Source organism: Mustela nigripes, chromosome 8, assembly GCF_022355385.1.
Source record: "Mustela nigripes isolate SB6536 chromosome 8, MUSNIG.SB6536, whole genome shotgun sequence".
Taxonomy (NCBI): domain Eukaryota; kingdom Metazoa; phylum Chordata; class Mammalia; order Carnivora; family Mustelidae; genus Mustela; species Mustela nigripes.
The window spans coordinates 9,913,115-9,926,603 of record NC_081564.1 but is presented as its reverse complement, the minus strand read 5'-3'; the positions used below and the strand labels follow the sequence as shown (position 1 = coordinate 9,926,603).

The window sequence follows — 13,489 nt, the reverse complement described above, 5'->3', positions numbered from 1 at the left end:
ATGGCTCAGCTGGGTCCTCTGCTTGGCGTCTCATGAGGCTGCAGTGTGGTGTTGGCTGGGCTGTGTTCTCATCTGGAGGCTTGACTGGGGAAGAATCTGCTTCCAGGCACATTCAGGTTGTTGGAAGCTTCCTTGCAGCTCCCTAGACTGAGGGCCTAGCTTTTTGTTAGCTACAGTCAAGAGGCCACCCCTGGGTCCTGGAGGCAATCTGCAATTCCTAACCTGGTAGGATTCTCCAGCTTCATCCTGTGGGCTGCTTGCTTCAAAAATGCCCAGTGAATCTAGCTTCTATCAACTGAGAGTCTTATATAATGTAACGTAATCATGAGAGGGACATTGGGTCTCTTTGCTGTATTCTGTAGGTTAGAAACAGGTCCCAGGTCCCCAGACTCAAGGTGAGGGGTTACACAAAGTCATGAATACCAGAGGTGGAGACCATTGGCTGTCTGCCTTACTTGAATGCTCCCCACAACAGAGACCTCACTCTCTTATAAGGAGTCTCTGATGTTGTGTTAGAAAGATCTCCTTACGGCGTGCTAACATCCCTTCATCTGATGCTTCTTCCCATTATTTTTAAAGGACACACTGGACTGCCACATAAGAAAGACCAGTCATCCTCCCCAAAGAGCCTTAGTCACAACCTGATTCGGCCACCTCCCCATATCCCTCTGGCCTCCCACGGAAATGGGTGTCTCAATTGTCCCTATTCTTCCCTCCTTTGTCCCCATTTTTTTCCTTCCTCCTCTTCTGATCCCTTTCTGTTTACTTCCTGCCTTTACAAAGCATCTCAGTGAACAAAACAGAGCATAGGTGAGATGCTGGGCTGTGTACCCAGTGAAAACCCATGAAGACATGTTCCTGCAGCTCACGGTCTGGTCATAGACAGGAACTTGATGTGAGACCGATTCCTCTCACCCCAGCCCACAGCTTGCTGGGGTCCATGGGCACAGGAAACGGGTGCTGCTGGACATACATGGCTCCAGAAACATAAGCAGGGATGGGGGTCCCTGACAGGGCCCACCTGAGACTTTTTTGCCTCCATCTGCAGACAAGCAGAAGGTCTGCTGGAGGCTGCCAGCATCTCTCCAAACCCTTCTCCCATTCTCGGCTCCAAAACATGCAGTTGACAAACAGCTCATTCAGTGTTTGAAAATGTCACCAACTGGTCTCCGTGGGGGACTCACAAGCCTCCTGTGCATTTTCATGTTTTAATTCCAAAAGCAAAAGAGGGAAACGAGATGGTGTTTCAAACCAAAGCCTTTGCTCTCAAGGGAGACACTGGGTCTGTCTGGGTCTCCCCATGATATGCTGGGGAGCACTGTGAACATGGGACCTTTGAGAATGCTCCCATGACAGGACAGTGGCTCCCTTGCCAAGGGCCTCTGGGCAGGGGATTGTAGCTCCACATCCTGAAGGCCAGAATCTAGTGTTGGGAACTTATCCAAGGCCAAAGCTAGAGACCCAAGTGCTGCTTCTTTGAACAAGTTACTCACAGCCTTGTATCCAAGCCAGAAAATATCCAAAGGGCCACTGCCAGCCAACATGAACCCTTGCTGACTGGGTGGAGTTCAAGGTCGTAATCCTGGGTCAGCTGCATATAAGCAGGCTATACATAGGGGCTCTGCACTGCTCTGAATATCAGTTTCTGGATCTATTAAAATGGGAATGATATAATTTCTGTTTCCTGTAGGGACCCTAAGAGGTTCCTCTGGACCCTTAAAGGCCATATGAGGGGAGACCTGGCTCACTGGCTGAGACAGGGAAGAGAAGAGCCCAGCCTGTCTCCGCTCTGATCCACATATTTAAGACAATCTTTCCTGGAGAAATGAATGATTGCTGCCTCCTGGTCCTCCCAAACTGTCCTCAGCAGTTCCCTGGAGAGATCTCAAGGGCTACAGAGGAGTGGGGGTGAGAGGGACAGAAGGCTGCAGGGGCGTGGGGGAGAGAGGGACAGAGTAGGCAGTTGACCTGGCCCTCCATCCTTACTCAGCTGGGCTCTCCAAGCAGAATCTCATGGAAGAAGAAGAAGGTGGAGGAGGAGGAGGAAGAGAAGAAGGGGGGAGGGGGAGAGGGAGGGGGAGGAGGAGGGAAAGGAAGAGGAGAGGAGAAGAAGAAAGAAGAAAAAGAAAAAAAATTTTTTAAAGAACTGAATATTTAATAAAGCATGAAATAGGGTTTGTTGCATTGATGACCTCAATACTTCACCCTCCCAAACATCCATGCTCTTTGTCATGTGAATTTCAACTCACTCTCATCAAACAGTTCGTCTATTTCCCTGCCAGTGAATCCTTCCCAGACTTACAACTTGTTGCAGCCAATTAAATGCAGGGGAGTGATGTTGTGCCCCTCTGCTGAAGCTGAGCCTGTGCAAGGCTCCTGAGTTTCTGCTTCCTCCCTTACACCTCTGCCGTGTGCACGGCAAGCCCAAGACAGAGTGCTAGAGGATGAGAAGCATGTGGCACAGAGCTGAGCCATTGCAGCCAGGGCTGTCCTAGATCAGCCAACCCTCTGATGCATAAGCAAGCCGAGGCAAGACCAGCGGGGCCACCAGCCAAGCCCAGAACCCTGGGAATAAATAACTATGGTTCTATGCTTCTCAGTCTGAAGATGGCTTGTCACACAGCAAAAGCTAACGGATACACTCTCCACTATGGCGACCGCACACTAAAGTAAAGCCTGTTAGAGCCACTCTATTTATTTTATGGTCTGGTTTTATTTGAAATGACCAGTTGCATGAATGTCACTATCCTGTGTTGAGTGCTTTCAGCCACTAAAGGCGCTCCTCTCATCTGTCTTATATATTTAGCTTCTGAATGACGTTTATTCAAAGAAAGAGTTTCACTGCTAACAGAAAGTTTGAAGATCACTGCAGCTGACCGGCTCATTTTCCCGCTGACTGATGCTCCAAGGAGACCAGGGACTTGCTGAGTAACACGTGTGACACAGAAACTCAAGAAACTGGCATCCTGGCATGCCTCATTGGCCACCTGAATGCACCTGCCCAGGTGAGTCTGGAGAAGGTCCGAAGGAGCTCTCGCCCCACAGTCAATACCCACGGCCCCCAAGGCAGGGAAGGAAACCTGTCCTGACTCTTGGTGGCAGCTCCTGAGTGACACCTGTCACTCCCTAAAATCCTGCCAAGACCAAACTCCCTCCTCCCTTTGGCCTCCCCCCTCCATTCTTCATTTCGCACACACAATAGTCACATAATAAATACCCACCAGATGTCTCTATTAATAAATTATAATTCCCCAAAAGAGTGGGATGATGGAAGGGCTGTCGGGGCACAAAGGCTCTGAAGCATTAAGTAGCAGCGGTGTGTAGAAAATTAATCCTTTTTCTTTCCTTTCTTCTGCTCCACCCCCCTTCCCCCCAGGATGCCAATAGAGGCAGGTGTCAGCAGGAAGTCACTTTCCAGCTCAGTGAATGAGGTTTTAATGAATCCGGGAGGAAAGGATGGGGAAGGAGAGGCTGCTTCACCACAGAACAGTTTACATACGCCCTGCTGGCATAAAGGCCCTATTGGATGAAATTTACCCCTAGCAGACTAAAGAGGGTGCGGAAGGGATGCTGTGGCTCCCCCACCCCCTTTAGAATGCTAAAGGGGATCTCAGGGCTCCTGCTAATCTTTTAAGTCAGACTGAGATCTATTCACTGCCTCTAAATTTCCACACTACCTCTCTTATTTGGACTTTGCACGTGCTGTTCCCCTACCTGGAACTCTTCTATCTCTTCTCCATCTTGCTCCCCTGCAACCTGGTCTCAGTTTACATGTCACTTCTTCTAGGAACTCTCCCATCATGACTGCCAAGTCTGGGCTGGGTGCCTCTCCTTGTGTTCCCATGGCCCACGGTGATTCTGCTATTGTATCTCCTTGCACACTTGTGTATTTGTTGCCGACTGGCCATTTATTTGTTGGTAGAACCCACAAGATGCGTACTCTGGCTATCGCTGTATCCCTGGGGCTTAGCACAGTGTCTGGTACTTGGTAGGCACTTGGTGAGTATTTGTTAATGAAGGGAGGGAGGGAAAGAGAATGAACATACACCCTACCTTTGGACTTTCAGCCCTCAGGGAGCCTCCAAGAGCCTTGGCACCCTCTGGAGTCCAGAATTTCTCTCTCTGGGGATGTCCGTATTTATGACCTGACAATGTCTCAGCATCTCTCCCTGGATGTCTGAATAATATACTCACGACATTCATAAAAAGCTGATCTCATCTGGCCAGGGTCTTACCAGCCAACGACAGAAACTGCAGAACATTCAAATGGTCTTTAGTGATCAGCTTGTCCAAAGCCCGCAATGGACAGATAGGGAGGGAGGGTCGGAGTTGGGGAAAGAATTTCCGTGGTTCACCTAGTTAAATGTTTATCAGCATTAAGAAAACATTTAAGGATTCTGGGCCTGATGATGTGGTCACTTGGGTCCAAAAAAGCTGAAATTATGCCAGTGCTAGATATATACATATATATGTGTATATATATACTATCCAGATGTATGGTATCTACAGGTATAAATATAATATATATATATTACAATGCAAGGTATATATACAACGTGTGTGTGTGTGTGTGCATGGGTTTGCATATGTGTAAACACACCATGTATATATAGACAAAGGTCAGGAAAGATTGTAGTTCATACATCTCTCTGACTTTGCTTGGTGGTTTCCAGTTTACAAAGCTTTCCTGTACGGCTCATTTGATCCGACCCGCAGAGGGAAGAGGAGCAGGGTAATCAGACCCACTTTACAAAGGAGGGAGCCGGGAAGCAAGGAGCTGAAGGGCATGGCTCAAGGCCACGCTGAAACTGAGTACCAGAGCAGGACTCAGGCCTGGGTTTTCTGATGCCAGGCCGGGTCCTCTGCCGCTGGCTCTGTGACAACTTCCCCATCTTAGGGAGGGTAAAAACAGCTTTCCAGAGCTTCTCAATGTGCACACACAGCCAAAGCCTGGTCTGCTTTGCAGCCCGACTGTTCATTTATTGGGCCCAGCATTCAATCTGTCATGCATATTGAGGAAATTAATCCAATTTAAAACGCAAACGTTGCAAGCAAAGACAGGACCTCTGCGTCAAAAGCACTTCGCTGGGAAACAGGCTGACCTCCCTTGAGGTGACAGGGGCCATATGTGTGGCATGTAACTGCCCACAGGCTCTGTTCTGTTCCTCATCACCTTTTATTAATGATAGCAGTTATGTGAGCCAACACTGTCTTTATCTGAGAACACTGTTCCCAGGCAAATGCCGCAGAGGGGGCACAGAGTGGTCAGTAAATTTGCTGGAATCCTACAGATGACTAACAAGGAGAAAACCGAGAGCTCCTAAGGAACAAACCCCCAAGGAATTTGTTGTATCCTTTTACCAAGATCATTTTTTTTTTTTTGAAACTTCACAATTTTTTTCCCCCTCAAGAAACTTGGTTTTTGTTTTTTGTTTGTTTGGGGTTTTTTTGTTGTTGTTAGTTGTGTAAAATTTGCTAGTTCTTCTTTTTTTTTAATCAGCTCTCTTTAGGGGCAAAGTTAATTTGATCAGAAAAAAAGATAAAACTCAATTCGTAGAAAAATTAAAGTATCAAAATACTCACTGTTCTTTATCACTGAAGGAAGGCAAAGAAAGGAGAGAGAGAGAGAAAATAAATAAAGTTAGGAAAGAAATCTCCTAACAATGCCAACACGGTCTGGATGCAACAACCACAGAGTGTAAATTGCAGTGACCTACTTCTGGTCTGGTCCGCCCCCACCCCAGTCATTATCTTCTCATTTTGGCGCATCCAAAAACGGCTGGCTGCTGCAATGTTGGGCTGTAAAATGCTCAGCTTCGATTAAAATGACCAATCAGTTCAGCTTATTAATTAGCTGAGCTCCTCACTGATGTTCCGAATAATGGATTTTGGTACCAAAAAGAACTCACCTAACGGCAGCATGGTCAGCATCACCCGGGGGGACAAGGAGTACATTGAGGGACGCCCATGAGCCCTGAACAGTCAGCGGATCATTCCTTTGCAGTACCCCGCTTTGGGAAAGCAAGTGCTTCCAGAAAGGAGACCGGCATCTCCATATACCAGGTGAGCCATTACAGACACGTCCTGGACTCCCTTTGTGCCTGTTTCTACCCCCGACCTCTGGTACTCTCTGACTCGCAGCCTGGAAAGCCATAGAGAAATGCCAACCTCCAGTAGCCCATGCATTCCCAACACAGGGGGCTGGGCCACCGCCTGCCCCAAGCACGAAGCAGGTGTGTTCCCGGCTTTCAAACACAATGACAACGACGGTGTTTCAAACACCCTCATTAGATTCGAGGGGGCTGAGAGAGGAAGGTATTTGAAAATCACAAAGGCAACTAAAAAGTCACAAAAATAGTAAAGGTCTCTGGCTAGCCAGCAGTTAATTAAGAGGCGATTTCTTAATTTACTGGAGAAAGGCATCAGAAGGGGCTACATTGGGCTACAGCAGACGAGCTTGCCTGTGTGATGACTGTAATTCACCCATTAGCATTTATTTGAAAAATAATGTTAATATCTAGAGGAGACGCAGGCCCAAGGCAGCCCGATGCACGCAGAATGCAAGATGTCTCACAGGAGCCCAGGAGCACTTTAATGAAACTGTGTCCAGACTGCTGGAATAATTCTAATTTAATTGTAGAGCAGATTGTTGGCTTCCTATTCACTAAAGTAAACTCTGATGGATGGTATTTTAATTAACTGACATTTCTTAAATAAAATAAATATTTAACCCCCCTCCACCCTTCGGGTAACTGTTTATCTTACAGAGACACAATTTTTGGCTGATGGAATATTCTCTGCAAAGTAAGTTTGGCTCCAAGAGGACACCATGGGAGGGGCTTGGCGGACTAGAAGTTTCCTATTGACGAGGAAGCCAACAGAATTCCCTGGTGTCTTCAAAATTATAAAGCTTGTAGAACTGGAGGTTTTAGATAGAAGGAAGTGGACAGGGGCTTTTGCTTCAAAGAATATGGGCTGACTAAAATATTCAGAAAGGCCCTTTGCCAATATATAATTAGGTCCTAGATAAATTAGAGCAGAACCTCTTTTTAAAAAGATTTATGTGTGTATTTGAGAGAGAGAAAGCTCATGAGCAGAAGGGGAAGAGGAAGAGGGACAGAGATTTCCCAGCAGACCGCGGGCTGAGCACGGAGCCAGATGCAGGGCTCGATCTCATGACCCGAAGATAGTGACATGAGCTGAAACCAAGAGTTGGACACCCAACTGACTGAGCGACCCCAGCACCCCAGAGCAGACACTTTTTTTTTTAAAGATTTTATTTATTTATATGACAGATAGAGAGATCTCAAGTAGGCAGAGAGGCAGGCAGAGAGAAAGGGGCAAGCAGGCTCCCAGCTCTATCCCAGGACCCTGAGATCAGAAGCTCAACCCACTGAGCCACCCCAGCACCCCAGAGCAGACCCTTTTTTAATGCATTTCTGGGATTGCTAGAAAGCAAGGGAATGTTCCAACACTGCCTCCTCTGGCAAAACAAATAAACAAAATAGACTTTGTCGAAATAAAAACATTTCCTCTTCAAAAGATTCTGTTATGAGAAAGAAAATGCACATTGCAGACTGAGAGAAAATATGTACAAAATGTGGTTCCAAAAAGAAGGATGTTTATCCGTAACATATGAAAAAAAGAACCTATAAAATTCAACAGGAAGGTAAATGACCTGATCTTAAAAATGGGCAAAAGATTTAAACAGACATTTCAACAGAGGTTAGAGGGATGGGGAACATTACCTAAGACGTTCAGCATCATTAGTCAATAGGGAAATGGGAGTGAAAACCACAGAGAAAGGCCGCTATACACACACACTTGAAGGGTTAACACTGGAAAGACTGGTCATCTCCAGAGCTGGGGAGGCGGCAGAGAAGCCTAGAACTCTCTCCCACGCCTGATGGTGGGAACATAAAATGGTACAACCAACTTGGAATACGGTCTGGCTGCTTAGTGACAAACCCAGTAAGTAGGGACAGTCTGCTCCCAAGTAATTACCCAAGACAGAGGACAGCATCTCTATAGGAGTTTTTTTTTTTTTTTTTTTAAGATTTAATTTATTTATTTGAGAGAGAAAAGGAGAGAACATGAGAGTAGGTAAGGGCAGAGGGAGAAGCTGTCTCCCTGTTGAGCAGGGAGCCGGATGCGGGACTCCACCCCAGGACCCTGGGATCATGACCTGAGCTGAAGGCAGACACCTAACCAATTGAGCCACCCAGGCATCCCTCTATAAGACATTTTATTTGCACCTGACGCAGACTAGAAACAGCCCAGCTTTCCTCAGTAGACGGACAGATAAACAAATTGTGGTATACCTACAGAACAACATGCAATTCAGTTGTACAAAGGAACAGACTATGGCTACGCAGAACAGTCTGGATGTTCTGGAACAATAGGATGGCTCATGAAATAAACTGTGCTGAGAGAAAGAAGAGAGACATCTCTTCCCAGACAACGAGCTCACGCTCTACGATGCCATTTGTAGGACATTCTGGAAAAGGCAAACTAACGTGCAGTTATTATAATGTATATAGTTATAGATGAGCAATTACCTAGAGATGGGTCGGGAGGAGATGGAGGAAGAGGCACAAGGAGGCTTCTGGGACGGATGGATTTGTTCATTAGCTTGACTACTGTGACTGCTTCACGAGTATATGTTTTTACAATGACCAAATTGTACTTTCACTGTGTACTGTCAAAGGTATGCATGTATACCTTTATAAAGGCAATTTTTTGAAAAAGAAAAAGACCAAGCAAACGGAATCCAGGACAGTGAGCTGTGAGCAGGAAGCCGAGGCAAACACCAGCAGTGCTGTTCCAAAGTCTAACCTCAGCTCCTCATGGGCAGAGACGCTCAATCTGAGACCCTGACATGGAGCCAGGACCCTCTGGGGGTTCCTGGGTGGGGCCGGGGAGGGTAACATCATCGTTCATCATCGTTGGGGAGCAGTACCCCTGACTCCCGGCAGGAGCAAGAGCACCAATCCCTCTGAAGAAAAACATCCCCAAAGGAGATTCCCCAGGATTCTCGCAGATTGAGCGCACAATAAAAAATTAACCAGCATTCAAAGAAACAAGCCATTTTGAGTGAAAATCTGCAGGAACGATCAACAACAGCTTTAGATTGTCCAACAGTCAGTGGCGTGCTGGTGAACTTTTTGCCACGGACGATTTAACAGTGGGGACAAAACCCCACTGGATGCAAAACTGGGAAGAAAGGCACAGCAGCATATCATTATATACACGGTATATAACATAACACAGAGAATAACACAATGTCGTAACATAATTAAGGGATTAATTTTGAGTCTTTGCATCCTTTGTGTTGAACATTGTTTAACTGCAGAATTACAAACTCAGTTTTTCAGAATGGTTGTGTTTAATAATCACCTTGCAAAATGCCTGCAAATTGATCAGCCCTCATGAGCCAGGGTGGTACAGATCGGAGGCATCACTGATTTGGGTATAATAATCCTTGGATACAGAATGTGACATCACCTTCGTGTCACATTTCCCGATTTTTAAATCATTAGGCCAAAAACAAATAGCACAAAAACACTTCTGCAAGTCAGAGTCAGCCGGCGGCCTGCCAGTCTGCACCCTGTGACCTGATCCAACTTTCTTATGTGTCTCATAAGAAAACTGATCACACAGGAAAAAAGCTTGGGTCTAGACGCATAACAGAGCCTGGTTCTAAGCCCCGGGTCCATGCTCTTCCCGCCGCCTCTACTCTGGTGTGTGCAGCTCGGAATTTGCTTATAATTCAAAACTTGCAAAGCAGTAAATGTGAAGTTTCTGTAACAATACCCTCACTGGATTCATTTCTTCCCCCCACAGGGAAGGAAATTCTATTTATTTCTTTGGGACTCTTTTCTCCCTCGCTGACCCCACACAAGCCATGCCCCGGAAGACGCGGCGACTTACTTTGACTGCAGAGGTCGGTCGCTGGGACACATCCAACGGCTAGAGCTGTTGCTGAATACGGTGTCAGTCATGGCGGGAGTTTGGTGCTCCTGGAAAATAGGAACACAGAGAGGACATCACCCAGTTATGCAGCTGCTCTACATTTCTCAAGTCCTTACGCTATGCCAAGTACTCTGCAGGATGCAGAAAAGAAAGGGAACTTTGCCCGGCTTCTCCATTTCCCGGATGGGGAAAACTGAGGCCCCCAGGGGGAGACTTCCTGCTGGATGCCAGTGGCATCCTTCCCTAGTGGCAGAAACGAGGAGGGAGAGCCTTCTTCCTTAAATGCACATTCTCCTTGACTAACTCAGCGGGGGAGGGGGGGGTCATTGGAGTTTTTAATTCCAATCCAGTGTCTTCCTACTGGCGGACATCTTTGGACTCGTTTGCCGATGCATGTGGCTTGGTCAGCTTTGTGATCCGAAATCCTGGAGTCAATCCTGGCTTTTTTATTTTTTCAATATTTTATTTTTAATTTTTTAATTTTTTACTTAAATATTTTAACACCAAGCCATGAGAAAATCATGTCAGCTCGGACTTCATAATAACACCCAGAATCTGCCCACTGCTCTCTCTGCCTGGCCGGTTAGTGTGCTGGTCCACACCACGGCTATCTGCACCTGGCTTACTGCAGTAGCCACTTCATTGGTCCCCTGCTTCCACCCTTGGCCTGCTTCAGTCCACGCTCCACGCAGAAGCCTGTCGGATGTCCACACACATAAGTCACAGCTTGTAAAAACGGCATAGCCATGCTGAAACGCAGAGCTACCATACGACCCAGCAACTCCACGCCTAAATATCTTACCCACTCAAGAGAAATGAAAACACACGCCCACGCGAAACCCTGTAGGCAAATGCTCATCATAGCATTATTCACAATAGCCAAAAGGTAGGAACTCAGTATTCACCAGCTGCTGAATGGACAAACAAGAGGCGGCCTGTCCATGCAACAGAACGTCGTCCAGCCCTAGAGAGGAAGGAAGCATTCACACCTGCCGCATGGAGGAAACTCCAAACCATGATGCCGAGAGAAAGAAGCCCGTCACAAGAGGCCACATGGTGTATGGTTTCCTCTATAAGAAATGTCCAGAACAGGTGAGTCCGTAGAGACAGAAAATAGCTTCTGATTGCCAGAGGTTGGGGGAGTGCAGAAGGGCTGAAGATGAAGGTTATGTGGTACAGAGATTCTTTGGAAAACCAGAATGGTCTAAAATTCACTATTATCATGGTTGTACAACTCTGTGTATATACTAAAAGCCACTAAATTGTCTATTTTTTCCAAGCTTTTATTTATTTATTTGTTAGAGAGGGAGAGAGAGAGCACAAGCCCGGGGAGTGGCAGGCAGAAGGAGAAGCAGGCTCCCCGCAGAGCATGGAGCCAGATGCGGGACTTGATCCCAGGACCCTGGGGTCATGACCTGAGCTGAAGGCGGACGCTTAACCGAGTGAGCCACCCCAGGCGTCCCCTAAATTGCCTACTTTAAATGGGTGAATCGTACTGTATGTGAATTTTATCTCAGTGAAGTCAGGATAGGGCGATGACACTCTGGAAAGCTGGCAGGCTCGTTAGACCTATAAACATTCACCGACCCTACAGCTCACGAATTCTACTCTCAGGCATAAACCCAAGCGGAAAATGCTCATGTTCTAAAACACGCACAAGAATGTTCATAACCTCTTTATCCGTAACAGCTAACTAGAAATGCCCATCAGCAGGAGAGCAGGTAGATAAAGGTGGTCTGCTCACACAGTAAAATACTGGCCCAAGGAAAAGACAAACTCCTAATGTACGTGACGATGGGGGACGAATCTCACAGACACGATGTCTTATGGAAGAAGCCAGCAGCAGACGAGGACATGCTATTTGATCACGTTTACATGAAGGTTAAGGACAGACAAAGCTATTCGATGGTTGTAGAAATCAGCAAATCCATGGCTAACTCTGGGGCACCGAGGGTACTGGCTGGGAAGGGGCAGAAGGGGAACTCTGCAGGGTAGAAATGTTCTGTATCTTCAGCTGGGTGTTGTGTACATCGGCAAAAGCCAGGTGTGTACTTCATGGCCCTTTCTTCACCCCAAATAAAGTAAATCAGCCCATGTCATTCTTCTTCTCAAATGTCTTCAATGGCTCCATATTGCTCCCAGAACAAGGTCTCAACTCCTTAGCATGATTTTGGGTCCTCATGACCTCCTTCTCGAACCCTATCTGCCACTCTCCTCTTGTTCCCTACTCAGCCCCACAGGCCTCCCTGTGCTTCCTCCAATACCCCACCTCCCTGCTCTCCCATCTGCCTGGAACTCACCTGCAGATGTTTGCTTGGTTCATTCTCCTCCTTCGTTTAGGTCTATTCTCAAACGTCACCTCCTCAAAGGGCCCTCCCTGATTGCTCCAATTAAAACATCTCCTCCTCCAGCTCCTCCGCTCTGGCTTCTTTCACTCTGATTTCCTTTTCTTCAGAGCTCATATCCCTTCCCAAATGTGTCATAGGTCTTGTTGACTTGCTTAGAGTTTGTATCTCTTATCTCTAAAATAAAAGCCCCTCGCAGGACCTACTCTGTCCTATTCCTTCTTAATCTCTAACACCTCACATAACGCCTGGCACACAGAAGGTGCTTACTAAATACTTGTTGAATGCATGCATGAGTCTCCTTGAACACGAAGGCAGTCCGGCTGAACTCAGCCAGGCTTCTGTCCTCTGCGGGGCTCCCCACCTTGCCCCGCCCACAGGGTCTAGCCAAAGAGTAAAGGGGGAGAGACCACAGAGATTACATTCAATTTAAAAAAACAAAAAACGAAAAACAACTTTAGAAAGCGGATCACTGTGTCCGGTGGGTCCTGATGTCCCTGAAGGTCTTGGTACAACATGGCCTGGTTTCCTGGGACTGATTAGTTGAGAAGCCGGCGGGGTGAACTCTCTCTCCTCTCCTGTAGCTGGTAGGATAATTAAATCTGCCAGTGGGTTGAAGGCTGGACACGGAGGAGGGAGGCCTCTTACAGAAAAGCCATTTCATCGGCTCCCCTGTGGTTGACATAATCTCCCCAGACTCATAGGACCATTTCACTGCTTCCACTTGGGAAACAGAAAGAAAGGAGAGATGGGTCCTGGTGCAGAGGAAATGTGCTGAAAAGAAACTTAACGTCTCATTTTTGCCTGTGCCGGGAGCTGAGAGAGGCCACCCTGGGCCCCTGGGACCCCTGGGCCCTGCTGGCTGCTCAGAGCCTCGGATCCAGGTAATGGGTCCAGTTTGCTGCCTCTGGACTGGACTTGGAATGCCTACTTGAATACCCTGCTTTCTGCTTTGCAGCAGAGATGAAGCACTGCCCTGGGGGGTGGGGGGGTGGGGTCCCAGGAAGCAGGGAAGGCTGGTTCAAGGCTTATACAGTCCCCGCCTCCCCATGAACTCTGATCTCCAAATTCTGTTGCCCTAAAGGTGGAACCTGGCTTCCCCCCCACCCCAGCATTCAGTCATGCGCACCAGGAGTTCATTTCCTATTAAAATTCTGCCCGCAAAGCGCGAG

At 47.3% G+C, this 13,489-nt stretch overlaps 1 protein-coding gene across 7 annotated transcripts in view; it reads right to left on the bottom strand.

Annotated features, from left to right (window-relative positions):
* Positions 1-13,489, bottom strand: part of RPH3A (rabphilin 3A) — a 261,251-nt gene that overhangs the window by 55,768 nt on the left and 191,994 nt on the right. For 6 of the 7 annotated variants that reach the window (XM_059408465.1, XM_059408470.1, XM_059408469.1 and 3 more), the window contains 2 exons: positions 9,931-10,019; positions 5,584-5,595 (listed from right to left, as the gene is read on the bottom strand). In XM_059408465.1, coding sequence (XP_059264448.1) covers positions 5,584-5,595; positions 9,931-10,019 — 101 coding nt within the window. The remainder of the gene's footprint in view (positions 1-5,583; positions 5,596-9,930; positions 10,020-13,489) is intronic. The other variant, XM_059408467.1, reaches the window with a different exon arrangement.